The 22,313-nt window shown below is 37.3% G+C and overlaps 1 protein-coding gene across 1 annotated transcript in view; it reads left to right on the forward strand.

The window, feature by feature from the left end:
• SETDB2 (SET domain bifurcated histone lysine methyltransferase 2) overlaps positions 1–22,313 on the forward strand; it is a gene marked incomplete in the record, with an annotated part of 113,751 nt that overhangs the window by 24,374 nt on the left and 67,064 nt on the right. The window contains 5 exon segments of the mRNA XM_072398653.1: positions 3,648–3,874; positions 9,425–9,532; positions 11,724–11,857; positions 16,696–16,724; positions 19,140–19,225. Of these exon segments, the coding sequence (XP_072254754.1) occupies positions 3,648–3,874; positions 9,425–9,532; positions 11,724–11,857; positions 16,696–16,724; positions 19,140–19,225 (584 nt within the window).

The raw sequence follows: 22,313 nt of genomic DNA on the forward strand, positions 1-22,313 counted from the left end.
TTTGTTGTTTTGCCTGTTAAAGGTTCAAGTGATTTAACAAACTACAGGTTTTAGATTTTATTGCATTTTCATGGTGACCCAACTTTTTTTGGAAAAAGGGTTTGTGGATTTTCACCCAAGATTCTCATTAAAAAATTGTTTCAGCAAGTGGAAATCTAGCATCTGTACACCACTTTAGTGAGGCTAACATAGTAAAAATGTGTTTAATATCACTTTAAGATATATTCTGTTCCATTATGTTATTGTCTACAGTTTATGCTTCCTCAGCATAAAAGTTCACATAGGGTTATCTTATCCGATACCATTTCTATATGTGATCTTTATCCTCATGAATTTGATTTGTTACGCGTTTAGCTTATTATTATTGGGCACAGTGCATCTCTTCTAATTTTTTTTTTTTTGGAAGCAACTTCTAAGCCCTTTTTGCAAAGTATTAGACCATCCCTGCTCCTCTGCACCTGTTCTCCTTTTATACTCCCCACAGAGCATCCAACAAAATCTTGACGTCTAGGAATCGACCACGTACAACACATCAAAGTTGGTCTTGTTATGTTTACTGCTGATCCCTAGCCTACTGCAATCCTTGCTAACAGTTCATCTCAGCCTCCAAGCACTGGATTAACCAGAGCCAGGAAATGAGAGGAAATCTCACTAGGGAAGGCCAAAGACAAGCAAAGCTCAGAGGGATTCTTCCAGAGAACAATACCAAAGTTTTCCAGTGCATTTACCTGATTTATACTTGAGTAAAAAACTGAGTTTTCAATGTGAACTTTAGCGTTCAAAAATTGATTCTAGAAGACATTCTACTGTCTGTATTGTCTTAAGCACCGTTTGGACCAACCAGCTAATCATCTATTTAAGGTGGGAGGCTAATGGTAAGCTTACCCTAATGAAGACGGTAAGTGATATATATGTAGGAAATGACCAGAAGCAATGTGAGAAGTAATAGAAGTCATTGCAAGAGTACCTGCAGATCAAACCTGTCAAGCACTTTAGAAAGATAATAGTAAGCATCAAGTATGTTAGCTTGAGTTGGTGTGTTATAGTGTAGATCCTGCCCCATAAACGGTAATTTGTGGAGTGGTGAGAAGGCTAATAATCATTTGGTTAAGATATTTCCATAATATATTACAGTTGATTATTACTCTAGGTTCACAGTAGCAGTCATGTTGCAGTATGTTTACTTTGTCCTCACAATAGGAACCTCTGTCTCTGAAACCTCAAGTAAGTTATGAATCAATTTTAATTGATCATAATATTGATCAAAATTTATATTGTATGTAACTGTATATCAAACCATAGACAAATCCAGCAGTATCAGATGTCTTATTGATGGGCAGCTTTGAGGCTCAGAGGTTAGCGCTTTGGCCTTTGCAGCGCTAGGTCCCAGGTTCGAATCTCAGACAGCACACTATCTGCATGGATTTTACTGGTTCTTCCCATGTTTGCGTGGGTTTCCTCCAGGTACTCTGGTTTCCTCCCAAATTCCAAACACATGCAGTTAGGTTAATTGGCTTCCCTCCAAAACTGACCTTAGACTGTTGTAATGACTATGGTAGGGACATTGGATTGTGAGTCCCTTTGAGGCACAGTTAGTGATATGATTGTGGACTTTGTACAGCGCTGGGTAATATATTGGTGCTATATAAATACTGTGTATTAGTAATAATATTGAGATAAAACTGTGTCATTAATGCCTAGCATTTCCCTTTCATAACCCCCACCCACCCTTTTGTTTTTCTGTCTGTTTAAAGCTTGACATGTTTGATAAATGCCCAAACCGGTAAATGATTATTAATCCCTGATTGTTAATCTATCGGGGGATACCAAAGATTTTACAAAAATTCTCAACTCAATACTGAACATATTTAATCAGAAATTAGCTCATAGTTCAATAAGAGCAAAGCCACTGCTAGCTTTTACCACTCAGTATGGTACAGTACTTTAAAGGGGAGCAAAGCTCTGTGACCTTTGATTAATAAAAAAAAGAATGTTTTTTTTCCTGACAAAACTGATTGAGAAAGGCCTTAGTGTTTGGAAGCTTTTTGTTCAGTTCAGTGTTATTATGAAACTGAATGTCTAATATATTAAAAATGTTGCATATTGTATGCATTGTGACATATTTTTGACATGGTGCATAAGTATCTGTATACCACACCCAGCCTCAAGGACAAGTTGCATATTGATTTTCACAATCTTATCTGTTGAATGTCTCGTGCCAATTATTTTTAACTCTCTTATATGTGCAGTTGTATTAGATTTCAATGATTGTCATGCTTTTTTTCTCCATGTGTGAATGTTTGGATGATTTTTTTTTCCTCTGATAAACCACCATGGGTGAGAAATTGTCTGTGGGTGAACATGCTGTGGATAATCTGTGAGGAGTTATCTTACACCTTTTGAAATGGGATATTCAGAACATTTTTGATGTGTTATGTCTGCAGTCTCTGACTATCTCCTTGTACTATGTGTGTAGTCTCTGACTATCTCCTGTATGTACTATGACTGCAGTCTCCGACCATCTCCTGTACTATGACTGCAGTCTCTGGCTATCTCCTACACAATGTTTGCAGTCTCTGACCATCTCCTACACAATGTCTGCAGTCTCTGAATATCTTCTGTAGTATTTTTGCAGTCTCTGGGCTTTCTGTAATGATATGTTCATGTAATAACTGGAGATGAGCGAATCGAAGCTGACGAAGTGGAATTCGATCCGAATTTCAGGAAACATTTAGTTCGCTCCGAATCTGAATTTCCTTGCGCTTTGTGGTAACGAATCACAATTTTTCCTGAAATGGCGGCTGCACTGAGGGCTTTAGAGATTCCGCTACGATCTTTGGGCACTACAGGGGATGAATAGGGGCTTGTCGTGCCGTGTTGTGCTTCTGCTATGTATTCTTAGATAGCGTTTCACTATCTAAGAATACAGGGAACTAAGGGGGATGAATGGGGACAAGTCCCCATTCATCCCCTGTAGTGCTGTGTATTCCTAGATAATGAAACTCTATCTAAGAATACATAGAACAGAGCTGCAACAGCAATCGCTGTTGCCGTGCTGTTTTTTTTTTTTTTTACTATGTATTCTTAGATAGAGTATCTCTATCTAGGAAAACAGGGCACTACAGGTGATGAATGGGGACAAGTCTCCATTCATCACCTGTAGTGCCTGGTCATTGTAGTGGAACTGCACAGATCATCTGCAGTTCAGTTTTGCCACTGTGATGTCACTTAGGAAACTGAACTGCAGTCCTCTGCAATTCCACTACAATGCCCAGGAATTACAGGTGATGAATGGGGACACCTGTAGTGCCCTGTATTCTTAGATAGAGAAACTCTATCTAAGAATACATAGTAAAAAAAAACAGCACGGCAACAGCGATTGCTGTTGCAGCGCTATTCTATGTATTCTTAGATAGAGTTTTCCAGATGGCAAGGCACAGCACATGTGTTTTCATGTTGTTTTTCGATTCAATAACAAATACACACAACAACAAGCTGCATTTTCCACAATGCAGTGTACAACTGTAGTGTGAACAAAGTCCAATAGACATAATTCAAATAAAAGAAGAATACAAACGTAAAGACTAAACATAGCAGCTCAGGAATGTTCCACCCCTAACAGGTATTAACAGTTCTGGATCTTTAAGAGTTTGAAAACAAGCAATGTGATATTACACAAAGGCCCATCCTACAGCTGTGTCACTATCCGGTAATAGAAAGTGAAACTGTGTGGAAGAGAATAGACTTCTTGCTAGCACTGGGCTTTATGGCTGACTTACCTGCAGAGGTCTGTGCCTTCTGTCATAAGGGCTATGAAGCTGGGGAACTGAGGAATACTTCTGATGAAAATATCCTAGCTCATTTTAATTGCCTGGTTAGTATACCTGTCTATGTATATGTCTGCAATTATTCTCTTGTAGCAAATAACAGAGCCAGATTTCCAGGGACAGTTCTGGATTTTAAAGATGGATTCCTGGAAACAAATGTTTTAGTACAATCAGCTTTTTTGTTAATTAACACAAGTACGCACACAAGAGAAATATTATTGTAAATGAATGCTGCTTGAAGAAACTTGTGACAAATGATAACAAGGAAAGCGGATTATTAGTTAAAACGAAAACGTTCCCTCATGGGAATCTTCCAGGTTCATGTGTTTAAATGGCAATAATTGATTGTTGTTAAATGTTTAAGAGAATGTCAGATAAATGTTTTATAAATAGAGCCTATGGTGTTTCTATACAAAGGGACATTCATCAGAAAGTATGACTGATCTGTCCCTTTTAAATGATGTACTCATATACCCTGTGTTGTAAAATATGTACATTTCATCAAACATTTGAATATACGTAAAATATGTACATTTCATCAAACATTTGAATATACTAATGACCAGTGTTGTAAAATATGTACATTTCATCAAACATTTGAATATACTAATGACGAGTGTTGTAAAATATGTACATTTCAATACACGTTTCAATATACATTTGACTTGTGTTGTGAAATGTGCACATTTCATCACACATTTAAATATATATGTCTTTTTTTTTTTTTTACTTATATCTTTTAACTAATAATGAAAAACCTAAAATATAAGAAGCAGAGATAAATACAGTGTTTGAATTGTACACATTGCTGAATCACAATATATATATATATATATATATATATATATATATATATATATATATATATATATACGGTATATAATACATAGAACAATTCAGTTACACAAATTAGGCAAGGTGCAGAAAGGTGTGGTTTGCCCAGGAGCTTAATAAAACAGCAATTACTATTAGGAAGCAATTATATTCTTACTGTGAACCTGTGTGTATAGCGGCACCCCAACGTCATTTATTGATTTACCATGGCAGATCACTAAATGACTCACCTGGGATGTAATTTCTCTGGGGAGGACACAGCGGGGTGCCTCCTGCTCATCCTTCCTCTTCCCTTCTCTATATAAATGAACTGAGCTGTGTATAGAGCTTTTCTCCTTTCTGCTGTAATGATTACTTCCAGCAACATACATTTGAAAAGTGTGCAGAACTTGTGTGACATGGTACAGATAACAAGCAATAACAGGGTGGGGAGTCAATTTGTTTTGTTGTGGCCTCACAGGGTCAAGTTCTTGCAGCCTTTTTACTTTGAACAAGCCCGGTAGGCCCAGTGTTTTGATGCTTGGAGAACAGAACTTGCGCTGGTCAGGCTAGTTATTCTGAAATCTCTACAAAATCAAATTGTTACACTTCGTGTTTTTATTGTTAAACACAGACATGCTTGTAGGAATTGCACCTATGTAAATCACAAATATTAAGCACATTTTGGGTATTTCCACACAAGAAATTCAAGGAATGATTCTAGCACCAGGGTTAACTCTAAACTGATGAACTTTAAAGATTTTTTTTAAGTGTCACCTTTAAAGTATTGTCATTTGCAGGTACACAGTATCTGGTAATTTGGTATCTGATTACACAATTTGTGAAACATTTGTGAAAAAATGTAAAAATAACACCTTTAGGCAAGCGGTTAGGTAATACCATCTGAGCCATTTGAAAGTATATATTAGACATTGTTCATTAGGACTAAACTGTGTAAAGACTTTATGAAACCAAACTACTCCAGTTCCCCCTCCAAGTTGCTTTTCCAAATCACCATTTATTGTCTGGCTCTGCCAACCCAGACTGAATATGGTTTCTGCTCATAGAGAATGGACAAGTGAACCCACACTAGCAGAAAGAGGGAGCTGGGGTGGTTGGCAGTAGGGATCAGCAGTAGGGAAAACCATGTGTCCAAGTTTTCCATTGTGTCCCTTAATATTGTAAAAATTAGTAAAAGGCTTAACAATAGCCACCCTACTGTACCTGATCAATCCATTCCAATCTGTGGAGTCCCCACCCTCACTTGGGCTGGTGATTAGTAGATTAAAGGATTGTGCATTGTATTGTAGGAAGGTAGATAAAGTATGTTTGCTCTACCCTTATCCTCTCAGTCAATTTATGTTTCTTGCAATAAAGATATAATTAATCACCCTACTGAACCCATTAGGGCATTTTCATTCTAGGTTGCCCAATGCTTCTAAAAAAAAAACGCTTGTGCATACATTTACTTAGCCTATTCAACATACAGAACATTGCAGAAAAAGCACATTGCACAGCAACACCATTTGGGGTCCCACTAAAAAAAATGTGGCAATGTAGTGTACCAGCACATATGATGTGCATTAATGCATACATTTTCTACATGCAAAAGTGGGGACGAACCCTTACTTAGTCGTGAAATTTAATATTTACAGATTTAATTTAAGTAAGCTCATGCACAGATCATGCAAAATAATGTTTTTGCATAATCTGAATTAGCATTAAAAAACTCAAGACCTTATTTCTTTGTGGAAGCATTGTGGGAAACTGAAAGGTCATGGTAAACCCATCTCCCCCAAAAACTGCATATATTTGTATGTATGGGAACTTTATATGTAGCACACACCTTTTAATCTTCGTCTCTTAGTAAAATATATGGTGATCCCTAGATTCCTGCAGTAGTCATGGCCATGCCATGGAAGTAGATTCGTGCCGGGGTGGACAGTTTGGGCCTCTTTTATACAGATGGAAGATGCAGCATGTTGTGTGTGCACAATGGGCATGTCTTTACAGTATTCAGTTTCCAAATCACCATCTGCATTCAGCGCTATTGTGTTGACATACAGATTTAGCAGAAGTGCGGTGAATGACAAAATTTATTGCTCACTAGGTGAACACACCACTGTTTATAGGTCAAAGAACTCAGAGGGAGCCCTTGTGGACTGTACAGAAAAAGTGTTTTTTTTTTTTTGGATTAAGTGACAGTAGGTAAAGATTTTCTTTACTATGCTAAGTTTACGTGGACAGTCTTGCAATGGCTCCTGGGTGCTAGGCAGCTTGCCATTCGTCAACCACAAACCATTCTCTTTCAAATTTAGGCGTATTGGAGTGGGTATGAGGGGTGGTTGCCAACTGCTTCCTTTTTTGGAGTTGTGGTTGTCAGCAGGTATTAAGCAGTACCTGATTTTGGCACGCATGTATACCAGCCTATACGTTATTCAGATTCACGATAAACATTGCTCCTCACTGCTCCTATTTAACTGTATGAGTGCAGTTGGCAATCATTTTCTGAATGTGTTTGTGTTCTGGTGGTTTGTAGTCGATTTTCTGGATGCAACACGTATCTTGTGGCCAAACAATGAGAGTCAACCTACTTCCATTGACCTAAATAGGGACTTGTTCCACCTACAGTGCGCATGACAAAACATTCCTCTAATACTGCATTTGACTCTAAAAACTGCTTCTTGGTGCATGTAGGGGCACCCAGGAGAGGGTAACAATGTAGCTTTAGACTGCACATCTCAAAGAGTCCTTAGAGTGTGTTCTCTTAAGGGTGGATTCACAAATATTTTCATTTTAATTCGCTTTTTAGGAACTGAAACACAGCTTTTTTCTTAGAGAAAACCACTGAAACCGTACAAATAGCTAGAGAAGTCAGGGATGACTTGTTTCAAGGCTTGTTTACTTTTTAAAAAGATGTTTAAATATAATGTTCATAGTCTGGAACTCATGATTTAGTGTTATATGTGTTGCTTTTTCTACAATTCAGTTCTGTTGAACATCATTCTTTAAGCTGTGTGCTCCTTACCCTGTTTTAATAACTAATTCTGCTCCTGAAAGGGTAATATGTAATACTTTTCTTTCATTCAGTTTTGGAAGCATATGCTCCAACAGCAAAAATGTCACTTTCTGCCTTTGGAGAACCTTAAAAGAATATTGTTGGTTACCGGTAGAGATGAGCAGACACCTGGAAGTTTGGGTTCGGCCGAACTTCGGCTCAAAGTTCCGGTTCGGGACCAGAACTTGACCCCGAACCCTATTGAGGTCAATAGGGACCCGAACTTTGGGGCACTAAAATGCCTGTAAAATGTCCAGGCAGTACAGGTGATGAATGGGGAGCACAGTAACCAGAAAACATTTTGAACCCTAACAACTTTTAAATGAGTACCTTCTTCCTAAGAAAGAACCACTACAGTGACACATTATGTAAAAATGTTCTCTGCCCGTCCCATATGGACTTATGGTCAAATGTCTGTTTGAATTTAAGATTGTAATTGTTGAACTGCAGATCCTCAAAAAATTGTTTAAGGGGGATAAAGATCTATTCCATAAAATGAGGACATTATCAATGTATTGATTCCAAGAAAAAATGTAATCAGCATATTTGGAAATATGTTTATTGTGGAAATGTTCTTTTTCTCAGCCTCCCTGCTAAAGGTTTTGCGAAAGAAGGGGGCACATTTAGTACCCATAGCTACTCCTTGAATCTGAAGGTATAGTTGGTTTTTAAAGGTACAGACATTACGATTAGGAATGTTTTTCTGTAAAGTATGTGCTGGTTGTGCTGGTGTTTATGGGTGTATGTGTCTTCATTTAACTTTCTATTTCATTTCAAACCTTTGTCATGCAGAATGCTGCTATATAGAGCTTCAATATCAATAGCTACAAGTATGGTGTTGGTAGATGCTTTCAAGCCATCGATCTGGTATAATAGCTCAATTGTACCTTTTAGGAAAGAGGGCAGGTTATTCCTATATGGTCTTAAGTGAGGATCTATGAGTTCACTTGTGTTGGACAACATAGAACTGATTCCTGAACTCGTTGGTTGCCGTGTGGGGTTAGTCAAGGTTTATGGACTTTGGGGAGAGCAAAGAATGTAGGTGCGATGGGGTCCTTGACATATAAGAAGTGTCTCATATTTTTTTCTATCATGCCTGCCTCAGAAGCTTCCTGTATGACACAAGGTATATGAGGTGATTGTCTTTTCTTTTTCCTGTTCTCAATTTCTTTTTATTTTTATTTTTTTAAATCATAACAATGTAAATGCTGTACGGTGATCCCCCAGCCGGGCTCTGTTACTATATATTTGTTTAAGAATATATTAGGGATGGGAAGAAAATACAGTATATTTAGTTGTCTTGTAATGTTAGTAGGCTACCAGCTGAGCACACAATCCCTTTATGTAATCTATGTATTTGTAAGCAAAGTTAAAAAGATATTGCTGTGTGTTTAATTTGTATGATTAAGCCTGATATAATAAAGCTCTCCAAGACTGGAGAATATAGACTATCATGAGAGAACCTGTGTGATTCAGCAAACCTGAAATGCAATATGATGGTACTGAAAATATTTGCCACCTAATAGTAAAAAATCCATTTCAGGTTTGCTGGATCACCCAGGTTCAGCTATGAAAGATCTAACTACTGCACATTTTTTTTTAATAAAAAAGGGTCATTGTTTGCCATAGATATATAAATACATTAGGTAGAAAAAATGAGTAATGCAGAAAAAAGTACAACTTTAGTTGTGTCTGATCTGTTTCTTTATTTACTTTTTGATTTCAGCTTTTCTCACCAGGAGTGGTTACAAGTGCCTCGCAAGACTCACAAGCTAGCACAACAGAATTTGATATTACATCTGTTCTAAAGGAAATAGAAAGAGGAAAAAAACTGGTAGGAGATATACAAACATATATACATAATATAACATATATATATAGTAGAAGAATTACATAAATTCATGGTTCATTTGCCCTTTTTTTTTTTTACATTGTTCAAATGACCCTCCCCTTACTGCTTTGGTAGTAATATTTCCTATACCAGTTCAGGCATTTATTGCTCATAAATACAGCTTTTTTAAAAAGCTGTACAACCTCCTCACAGCTATTGTATGTAGAAGTTATATAGATTTAAGTGGTTTTATAGCTTACAATTTTTGTAATGAAAGGAATCGGGTATGCTGACAACAATTTCTAGATAATCTTTTTACAACCTTTTTACCCCTTGGGAAACCCAAAATAATTTTCAGCTGTCAGGGAATCCCCTGACAATGGGAAAAACGCTATTTGCTTTGGTTGCCAGTGGAAAGAAAGCCCTCCATACATTAGCTGTCAGAATGCCACTTTACAGACAAAACAGGTTCTTGGTTTTATGCAGCTGGCTCTTCCAAGTGGTGTTGGCCCCTAAAACTATCCAGGCACCATCTTAATGGATTCCCCCACCCACCCAAGTTTGTGTAGACCATTTACCAAATCAGGTTCTTCCTTGCCCCGAGTGATCATTGCTGAAAAAGAGAGGGCCTCATCTCCACAACATGACCAAGCTTATTGGAACCTTGAAGCCCCTTTTTTTTTGTCTGTCCAACAATAGGTCTTTGGTCAATGCATGTCCAAAGATAAAATCCTATGGAGATCCATCCGGAACTGTCAGCTCCCTGCCCTTATATGTTAGATATTGACATTTTTATGTTGTGTGTTATATATGTGTCCATAATGTTCCCCATTTGTATATATATTTTTTACTGGGCTTTCCACGTCAAATACAGTTGTTGAGCTGTCTGTCAACTTCTGTTGTGTCCATAATCACAAAAGAATGGTATCTTCAGATATCATTCCCACTGCTTTTCAGATTTGTATCTTCTTTACTATAAAATGTTCAGAAACAATACCAGTCAAAATTTTGGATACACTTTTTTATCCTATTTTTCTGTGGTTTCTTTATGCTATCCCATCTGGTTTGCACTGTATAGAACTGTATACCAACCCAACACCTGTGCAACACAACTGATGCTATCCCATCTGGTTTGCACTGTATAGAACTGTATACCAACCCAACACCTGTGCAACACAACTGATGATCTCAAACACATGAAGAAGGCAAGAAAACTATTTCAGGTGACTGCCTGGTGAATCTGATTAAAAGAATGGCAAAAGTGTGCAAAGCTGCAATCAAAGTAAAAGGTTGCTACTTTGATGAATCAAAAATATAATACAAATTCTTATTTAACACCTTTTTGTTTAAACATGGTTCCATATGTGTTCTATTATAGTTTTAATGTCTTCAATAGTTATCGTCAGTGTAGAACATAATGCTATTAAAGAAAAAACATTGAATGAGAAGGTTTGTTCAAACGTTTGACTGGTACTATACAATAGTAGTTATGAAAAAGTTATGAAAAAAATCCAATCACAACCATTTTAAAGTAGAAACCCATTGGTTACTGGCATATTGATCAGTGATGGAATTTGGGGTGTAACACAACACACTGTGTTGTGTTGTGTTGTGCTGTAGTTCTTTATTAACCATGGAAAGTCTTGTTTGGAATACAGGGTAAATGCATTGGTCGTTCTTCCTGGAGTTCAATTCATTTTCTCAGGGGGTATGTCACTGGGCAGTTGAAGCTTAAATGTTACATAAAGCTTTTTAGACCAACAGGAAGTACTAAAGAAAGACACACACCAAAGTCTTGTCTTAGTGCATACTTTGCAAACCAGAAGTTTGGGTTCACATATCAGTGGCCTGGTAAACACCCTACTTTGAAGTCCGTGGAGGCTTAATATAAAAGAGTTGATTTTCATTATCTATTTATGCAAGCCTTGTAGTAAAAAGCCATAGAAAAGTACTACCTTTAAGCATATAAGGGTATAAGCCAAATATGTTTGTTTTTATTTTATTTAGTATAAGGAGAGGTTAGAAACCGTGTCAAATTTGTATTACTTTATCCCATTGCTATCCCATTGGAGTGGTCTCCATTGTGATGAGCTCAAACATATATCCTAATTTTGTTTTCCTATTTTCTTTTTCAACAAGCATGTATATTTCTGGGCAATAAAATAACAATTTTGTAAACATGTTCAATTGGCAGAGGTGTTCATACTGTAAAAAAAAAGGAGCTACCATTGGCTGTGATGTACAAAAGTGCAGAAAAACATACCACTACCTATGTGTGACTAAAGCCAACGGTGAATGTATTAAATATGAAGATAAAGAAAGATACATGTAAGTCTGTTTTGTACTGAACTGATATGTTCTCTATTGCCTTTTGAAACTATGCCTGTCTCTTGTTTAAATAAGTATCATAGGACTATTTTATCAAGGTTACCACTGATTGAAGGAAACCTTTCAGCTTTTTAAATTTTAGAAAATGGTGTACCACAGAGTTACCTCGATTTTGACAGTCAGCTTGTCAGTGTGCAAACCAGGGCCGTGGAGTCGGAGACAATTTTGGGTACCTGGAGTCAGAGTCGATAAAAATGTGCTGACTCCTGATACATTTAAATTATATTAAAAAAAAAACAAGTCCAAATGTCCTATTTCACAAATAATAGTCATAATTGAGTACTTCCCTGAAGTATTATGTTTTGAAGTTTATGTAAGAATAAAGCCCAGTGCATAGTTGTATTATTGTAATCTGGATTATGTACAATACAAAAAGTATTTTCATTTTATTTCAGATCTAATGTGTTTAACAAGTTTATTTGAGTGTAAAGAAGTGTAATGATTTAGGTGTATGTGAGTGCTTTGGCCTGATGTGTGTTCAGGTGACCTGTCTGCACTCTCTGTATATGCCCCCATCCAGGGCTGAACTAGTTAAGTGCCCCCCCATGACCCTGGAGCCTCCCACTGCCCTGTCTTCAGCAAAGGATCAACAAACAAAGATAAAGGCAACAGCTCAACTTCCTTTGTCTGCTAAAAGAGCTTAGAAGAACTTGGAGGAACAGCTTTTTGGATTCAACTGTAAGTGTTCATGATTATTTTAAAACTGCATGACTGCTTGTGTGTACTGTGATGGAAGGCTGTATGCATGTTACTGGATAAAACTCCAGGGCTATGTGTATGTTTGTGTGTATGGTGCAGAAATGTTTGAATGTTTGTGTATAGTGCATTTTGTGTGTATGTTTCTTAGTTAAATGTAGGGCTCTGTGTTGTGTGTATAGTATATATGTTTGTGCATGTTTTTCTGTATAGGACAAATTATGTCTAAGTTTAGTACAGGGCTATAGCTTATTTGTGTGTATAGTGCCGTGGTGTATGTATGTTTGCGATGGTGCAGAACTATATGTATATTAGTATTTAAATCAAAGAATATTGTAGTAGTATAACATATTTTATATTTATATTTTAGTGAAAGCGGCTCGTGATTGACAATGGCAAAAAGTCTGTCAACAAACACGATAAAGTCTGCTGTCTATGAGCACTTTACATTATCAAGTGATGGGAAACATTACATGTGCCAATGTATTCTGGAAGATGATGGTGAAAAACAATGTGATGCAAAAATTAGCAGTTTCAGTGGGTCTAACAAAAATGCACTTACAAGAGCATCAAATTTGAAAATACAGCGTTTTCATTCTAAAATGTTAAAAGTTGTGAATTAGAAAGATATCAATGAAAATATTCCATCTACTTCTGGGATAAAAAATGTTCAGAAATTTCCTGGAGACCAAACACAACTAAGAAGATTCTTTATATCTGACAAAATTACCATAACAATGACACCAGAAAAATTCAAAAACCACTATCCACTGTACCACTATCCTTCTCTTCACAGCCAGCCTACTAAGGCCTAAATAGAGAAATGGCTAAAAAACTTAGTGTTTCTCTGGAAAGAGAGGAAACCGAAGAGGCCAAATGCAAAAAGGAAGAACTACGAAAAGGTTTGAAGGGACATTTTGTCTTCATAAAAATGGATGCATGCACACGTCATGTAGTCAGTTATTTTGCTATTAATGTTAGATTTGTTAATGAAAATAATAAAACAATAACGCAAACCTTGGCAGTAAAGGACACCCAGGCACTTCACACCAGTGACTATCTTCAGAGGTTAGTGGAAGATGTTCTAGAAGATTTTGAAATTAAAAAAGGAACAGATTCTATGTATTGTGACAAATAATGCTTCTAATATGTTGAGCACAATTGAGAAAATGAATTAAGTAGATGAAGAGAGTGACAGACAGATAATAAAGGAAGACAGTTCTGCAAGTATTGGAAAAAGTGAAAGCAAAGAGAATAGTGACATTTTGGATAACATTGTTAAAGAAGCATCTAAGCATACTACTATTCAACATATGCGTTGTGCTGTTCATACTCTGCAACTTGCAATAAACAGATTACTACCTGAAACACCACCACTGGATGAAGCTTTAAACACTGGTAACTCAGGATCATCCTCTTCAAATGAAGAATTAGACTTTGATTCCTACTTGTACAAAATGGAACTTTTAACAGTAAAGCAACGTTGCATATGGGTGAAAGATAAACAACCAGAAAATGTCTAACTAAAGAGATTCCAGCAGGAGTTTTTTAAAGAATTAAAACAAGTAGAAACGTATGATCGCTCATAAATTGATTGTAGAAGAAGCCATCCTCATTTATCCCTAAATTATTAGTGATGAACCATAACAGAAATGCCACCCACCCAGTGTTGAAAGACTATTTTCAGCTCTAAAAATGTCAGGTTTAAGAACTTCTATGAAGGAGGATCAAGCAGAAGCCTTTCTGTTTCTTAGAACAACACTACATTGAGTTAGTTTTGGATTGCATTTAACAGCTATTTCACTCTACCACTATATTCCAAGTTTAATGTATAAACTGTTTTAGGTTTTCCAGCTTTTGTTTTTGTTCATGTAGTTAAGCTTTGTTTTTGTTTTCAAACTTTAAAACATATTTTTAAACTGGTAAAGTCCCTGTTCCTGATTTTTATGCATGCTATGCTACTACTTTATAGCCACTTGATAAAAACAATAAAGCCTTATTGTTTTAATTGTTTTGTCTTTTGTTTAAACTGGCCAATACAGTATAGCGTCAGCTTCCTAGCTAGTAGTTCTGTGGTTAAATACATTAGAATAGAATACATAGAAAATACATTAGCATATTACAGGGTTTCTCATTTTATCTTCACACTTTTGCAACCAAAAAAATTAGACTCCGTAATTATTCATAAATCAATACATTTATTATAAAAATCAATATAACACAAATTTTTTTTACCATAAAAGTTTTTCTCAAGAAACAATAAATAAAAATATGTAATAAATGATTAAATGATTTAATAAATAATAATGCTTTCTCCTCTTAGGTATTTAGGGCAAAAACGTAAACATTTTTGTATAATAATTTGAGCAATCCTGCTCACTTATTGTTAAAAATACACTATTGATTCTTTCTAATAAAGCACCTGAATTAATTAGCCTATCTTACCTTATCTTCTTACTACTTCTTTCTATTTAGAGAACATGTTCTCAACAGGATTAAGAAATAGAGAGTATGGTGGTAAAAATTAGAGTTGGTGTCCCTTACTTTCAACCAAGCTTTTTACCTGTATAGTTTTATGAAAGGGGACATTATTCATAATTAGGATGGCATGCTGAACACTCTTTTCACTAAAAACATTCAAAACCTCATCAATAAAATCTGGGACACAACACTATCTACTGGTGGTCGACAATAATACACAGAAGATCATATGGCCCATCATAACCAAATGAAAAGTACAAAATTTGGGGGTGGGGGGAGTTTATTATTATTTTTTCCTTAATAAATAAATGTTTTAAAATAACACACTTTTTTGTATTTATTAAACTAACTTTACCCCTATAATGTTTTTTCATTTCTGTTGATTATCGTTTTAAATCAGTCACTGTAGTTTTCTAGCTTGTAAAGGTAAAAGAAGGCACCTGGGTTTATATTTGCATCAGTTTATTTTTGAGTCATACATACATACATTCAGGGTCAGAAATGGTCCCACATAACGTCCTGGTTGGACGTTATGTGGGATCATGGTTGCTCAGATGTTTTATTGAGGTAGGACCAGCAGAATTTTGTTTCAGGGATGTTTTCTGTTCTAGAGCTGGTTCTTTTTGTAATCTGCATGAGTAAGGTGGGGCAGATTACCAAATATTATTTAACACCAGAGGGTGTTGTCTAACTGTAGTATGCTCATATACTGTGCCTTTCTCCCACAAAGCTTCAAAATAAAAATAAAAAAGAGGGAAAAATGTAATAAATGCTTCCAACTGCAGCTCCTGAGTGAGGTTGATATCATGATCCTGTCATGACATGTGAAAATTATGTTTGTTTGTGTTTCTTTTAAGTGCAACATCCCTTTTTAAAAAAAAAACAAAGGGGGCAGCACTGCCTCCTTAATTTTTGATCACCTAGGCGATCAAGAATGTATGGAAGCACAGAGCCTCCTGGGATTTTGTGTCACCCATCCCGGGAGGCCCTTGGCTGCTCCTTCTGTGCATGCCTGAGAATTTTCCCTTTCATCAAAAGGGAAAAAGTTGCCACACAGGCACAGTGAGATCGGGAAGTTTTTTCCTAATCTATGTCACCCGATCTCGCACCTGCGTCAGGTGACGTAGGAAGAAGATCATGGAAGAAAAGAGGAGAAGATGGCCCTCTGCACTTGACCGAAGTTGGAAACCGGGACAACGTGGGACCCGATGGAAGAAACCTCCCCACAGATCGACTGGTCTGCGAGATTGAAGGTGTGTGATTTTTTTTTTTTTGTGTTTTTGACTAGGATTTTGGAACAAGCATTTCTCAGGAATTCTTTAGAAGGGAAAAGACATCACTTCCTACATTATGAAAGCCAATGTTTTCTTTTTTTAAAGGCAGGTTTTGTCCGTGAGGGGGGAGCAAAGTTTTCTGGTAGTTGACCCTTGCATGTGTTACAAGCGCTTTTACTTTTCAAACAGAAATGTTTACATGGTGGCATATTGGTCGAATATTTGCCAGGCTCAACATCAATATTTTTCATATTTCGTCTGCTCCCTGTATCCGTTATTCTAAAGAGACTGTAAATTTTAAGCTATTGATTTTTTTTCTCTCTACAGTGCCTATTGTGTTGACCATCTCAAGAAAAGTAAGTTAATGCTTAAAATGTGTTTAGCGAGTTTGATGTTAAAGCAATACTGTTTGGTTAAAACAAAAGAAATTTTAAAGAAACATGTCATTGGGTTTTGTACTCAGAAAATACCTATGTTTTTTTCTTTGGTTTTTTGATAGAACAAGGTTGTCCAATTCCAGGCTTTAAAGGCTAGGATGTGCACATACTTTTATTATTGCTCTAACAGACTGCAGTAGATTTTATGAGGTATGACTTAAAAAGTGGAAAGATTAGAAATAAGAAGCCCATGGCCTGTGGCTACTCTCCAAACAGTAGGAAGTTTTGTGGCAAGTTTCAACAGTTAAAACATCAAATGTATATTAGGTACTTTCCAAAAATAAAAATATGTGCCACAATCAACAAACTTCCAGTAAACATGCATTCCAAATGACAAGGCAAGATGTTCAAAGGTTTTACAGGTATTCAAAGTTCCATAGAGGACCAATGTTTTAAAACAAACACTCAACTCGTTTTGCCCGCTTCCTCAGGGGAAATGTCAGTACAAACAGACCTGGTCCTTCAACTGGTTAAAGAAATTTAATCAAAACAACTTGTCATAACAGAAAAAAATGTATATTATTTGTATAATTGCAAGGTATCAATAGTTATTCTTGGCATTCTTATTGGAAAGAGTTGTAGTAAATACCACCCATCAAATAAAAAAGTAATCTGATGTGCCTCATCTTAAGGGCAGGCAGATGTGCCAATCATTACACCTAACTGGGGGAGGAAGCCACTCATTGAATAAACAGTCAAGTTCTGTGTTTTTACATAACATATATAAATCAGGATACCCATTTTCCGATACCTGAAGCCTAATTTTTTAAATGTTGCTTTAGAACCTGGATAATCTAGCAAATCTGAATTGGATTTCCCAAACATCATTTGCTAGTATTTGGCAAATGTTTTCAATCCTGGACCAGATTCATCCAAGGTTTGCTGGATCACCAGGGTCTTCCCATGATAGTCTATCTTTTCCAGTCTTGGAGAACTTTAATACATCAGGCCTTTTGTATATAGTTTCTGTTGCTGAATACAAAGTGTATCTATTCAGGTTCAATTTACTAGTGTGCTATGATAAATAAAAGTGTTAGCACTGCAGGTCGTGCCGGCGCCGCTGCTCCTAATCGCAGGCACGGGCGCCGGGTCCTATCTTTCAGGTAACTCCACTACCTGCATTCCATGCCTGTGTTTTTTTCTTCATGCTGAGACTTGCTCTGGTGTTTGAGCTGGCGTGGGTGTGTCCCTCTTAATCTATGCGGTAACACATACACACCCTCTGTTTTCTACAGCCTATGGCTGGTTTCCTGCAGGTATTTAAAGGCACTTCCCACTACAGGAAGTTGCCTGAGCAATCTCTAGGTTTACCCTGTGTAACTCTCAGTGCTAAGGTGTTTTCTCTGTTTTGCTTTGCTGTGTACCGGACCTTGCTTACGTTTTTGGACTTAGCCTGTTTGCTGCCTGACCCTGACTTTGGATTACGTTTTTGGACTTTGCCTGATTGCCGCCTGACCCTGACCTTGGATCCTTGTTTCTGTACCTCTTGGCCACGCAAGCCCCTCGGTGCTTGCACCGTGTTTCCTGACTCCTGTGGTCAGCTGCCACTGACCTGGGGATTGCCCAGGACTGGCACCTGGCAGCTACCCCACAGCTCAAGCCTATCCTCACCATCAGAGGCTCTAGTGAAGACCTGGTAGCGGCTTAGTCACGCCCCTCTGGAGTATACCCAGTCAGTGGCACAGTGGGTCCATACCCGCTTGCATAACAAAAAGATAGTATCAGTAGCTTCTTAAATTGGTTATTCTGTGGATGGATCTAAACGCTGCAAGAAACAGTCACTCAGCGGGTGATCTACAGGTTGTTTGGAATTTTAGATATACAGACCTTTTACAGACTAAAATTTATTTTTGTTCCTAGCAAGAAAATTACTTAATATGACTGATTATGCAGCTGCTATAATTTTAAGAAATTAAAATCAGGCCTGGGTACATGCAACACTCCCCTTACAAAGTGACAGAAACATATACACATCTTTTTTCCATTTTAAGTAAGATGTATTGTGTTTGACATAGAATATCAAGATGTGGTGCACACTTTCAAAAAGTAATATGTATTTCAGAAATAAGGACTGGTTTATGCATTTGATCTCATTAACAATCATCCTACACGTTCTTCAAAAATGTTTAAGGAAAAAGTTATCGCTAATAATTTTGGTATGTATCTGGCTAGGTGATTACATTCTGGGGACTAATAAGAGTCATTAGGGGTATGGTTATGTGCTGAGTATAATAAATCTAATAGAATCCTGCTTTTGGGTATATAAATAAAACAATGACTTTAATTTATTGTGGTGTAAAAATGTAAATGTAACTATTGTGTATTTACTTTCAGCTGATCGGCTGCATTACAGTTCTGAAACGTCTGTAACATCCGTAACATTAAGCAGTTCAGACAAATCACAGGACGACAAAAGACAGGTAAAAGAAATGTTATGTTAGTTACTTCTTTGACGCAACTTTGGGGTAATGGGGTGTGCATATCTCCTATCTTTTTTATAAGATTGTCCTGCAAGCAGAGGGAGCTTCTTGAGCATGCTCGGTGTGAGCTCCCTGAGAGTGGGCGTGTACTATAGACCTGGCAATCAGCTGTGGTTGCTCCCCGCCCACCTTGTACTGTTAGATAATCCCAGCACCATGAGAGCTGTGTCTGTGACCATGCAGCTGTCATTACCCCAGTGTATAAACCTTCATATCTCCTTCACTGATTGTCATTAAAACGTAAAATTATCAGGGTACACAGGGGACCCTGAGAGCTGTTACTAATTTTAGCTGCTACTTAAACTAAACATAACTAGTTGCCAGATATGGGTTCACAAGCCTAAAATCCTAAAAACTATCAGGGATAATTTTACTATTTCAAGACCAGGGTCCCCAAATTGAGTTTGCATGTTAGGGACCCCCGGAGCCACTTTCATGGCAATGAGCATTAATTAGGGTACTGTAAATTCACTCTGTGCATAGGTGTCCCAAGTAAATACTTGCTCGTTCACAAAACCTCAAGGCTGTGTTCAAACTGGCGATGAGGATGCGGTGCAGTTACCCCTTCCTCTTGCCATAGAACCATGCCTAGGGGGAGATGTTCAATACCACTCTCTGCCACTTGGAATTAAATCTTCAGACACCGCGGTGCGAGGGACTGATCGGTTGGTGGGGTGCCTGTTACACATAGCAGTCCACTTACCTTCTGTAAACCCGGTTTCTTCTGGAACAGAGGGATGTTGGAACCTGGAAATGTGTGAGTGAGTAGGAAACTCCTTTTGTCCTCTTCCGTTAAAATATTATACTCATATCATGCTACCCTGTCACACATGTCTCTGATTCTATGGACCCCAATTTCCCTATTAAAAAATGGAAATGTAACTGCAAGTGGGGGACTTCTGTGGCTAACTCCCCCTAAGAATATATTACTTTGACACCATCACAGGATACAAAAAACTGTACCTGTCATACCATGCTACCTTGTCACACATAGGTGGCCACTTACCTTCTGTGAACCACAGTTTCTCTTATAACAGTAGAGAAAAAGAAATGTAGGATAAGTGGGGGACTCTTGTGGCAACATCCCCCCCCCTACCATACCATGGTGCCCATGTCTGTTTATGTTCTTTGAACCCCAATTTTACCTGAAAGGGGAGCTGTAAGTATATTAAAATGTGGAATAAGTGGGGGACTCTTGTGGCTAACCCCCCTAAAATATTTTTGCTGCGGCACCATGACAAGATGAGAAAAATTATACCTATTGTACCGTGCTACCCTGTCACACATATCTGGCCACTTACCTTCTGTGAACCCTAATTTCTCAGGAACAGGGTCCTGAAGATTTAGTAGTAAGATCTACTACTTGGTTATTTGTCACATGAATTGCATTTCTCTGGAAGTATCAATCACAGAGATTTTGGGATTACAGAGAAGGTTAGTTGACCCCTATAACTGACCAGACACATTGTACGGTGTAGTTTCTGCTTTTTGGTACAGGAATGGTGAACTGGAAGCAATATATGACTGGCCAGCACTGTATGATAGATTTAGTTTTGTATCTTTCATTAATAAATGAGCATCAAATGGTGAGTGCAAAAATGCATGCAGAGATGCATGTACCTTATGGTAACTAGAAACATTTTAATTTCATTTAATTTTAAATAAAACTACAGGTAGTCCCTGGGTACTATATAGGATAAGAACTTTAGGTTTGTTCTTAAGGTGAATTTGTATGTAAGTCGGAACATGTACATTATTTTAATAAATATAGTTACATAGTAGGTTAGGTTGAAAAAAGACAAAGGTCTATCACGTTCAACCACTAGGGAAATAAACATATCTCAGATATAAAACTCTATAAGACATACTTGGTCCAGAGGAAGGCAAAGAAAAACCCTTGTACAATTTGCTTCAACAGGAGAAAAAAATTACTTCCTGATTCCATGACGCAATCGGATGTTACCTGGATAAACACTCTGTTATCTTTACTTTACTTACTTTACTTTACTTTAGATCTATAATACCCAGTTATATTCTCTGCCTCTAGAAAAACATCCAGCTTTTTCTTGAAGCAATCTATAGTAGTTGCTGAAACTACTTCCTGTGGGAGGCGATTCCACATTTTCACAGACCTTACAGTGAAGAATCCCTTCCTTATCCGGAGCTTAAACTTCTTTTCCTCCAGACGCAAAGAATTCTCTCTTGTTCTTTGTAATGATCTCAAAGTAAATAATTGGGAAGAGAGTTCTCTATATGGACCATTTATATATTTATACAGGGTGATCATATCCCCCTTAAACGTCTCTTCTCAAGGGAGAAAAGATTCAGTTCAGCTAATCTCGCCTCATAGCTGAGCTTCCCCATTCCTTGTATTAGTTTAGTTACCCTTCTCTGCACTCTCTCCAACTCCACAATGTCCTTTTTGTGAACTGGTGCCCAAAACTGGACTGCATTCTAGATGTGGTCTGACCAATGCTTTGTACAGGGGCAGGATAATGTCTCCATCTCTGCAGTCTATTCCTCTTTTATTACAAGAAAGTACATTACTAGCTTTACTACTAGCTTTAGACATTGCAGCTTGGCATTGCATGCTGTTAATAAGTCTATGATCTACCAGAACCCCCAGATGCTTTTCCATTTCTTACTCCCTCAAATGTATTCAACCTAGACAGTATAAAGCATGCTTGTTAGCCCCCAAGTGCATACCTTTACATTTATATATGTTAAATGTAATTTGACACTTGGCTGCCCAATCAAACAGTACATCCAGGTCTGCTTGTAGATTGTAGACATTCTGTAGGGACCTAATTCCATTACATAGTTTGGTGTCATCTGCAAACACAGAAATGGTACTTTTAATCCCAAAATCTATATAATTTATAAAGATGGTAAACAGTAAAGGTCCCAAAACTGAACCCTGGGGTACACCACTAATAACCTTAGACCATTCAGAGTATGAATCATTAATTACAACTCTCTGGATGCGGTCTTTAAGCCAGTTCTCCATCCATTTACAGATTAACTTTTC

This window comes from Pyxicephalus adspersus, chromosome 1, assembly GCF_032062135.1.
Source record: "Pyxicephalus adspersus chromosome 1, UCB_Pads_2.0, whole genome shotgun sequence".
NCBI lineage: Eukaryota > Metazoa > Chordata > Amphibia > Anura > Pyxicephalidae > Pyxicephalus > Pyxicephalus adspersus.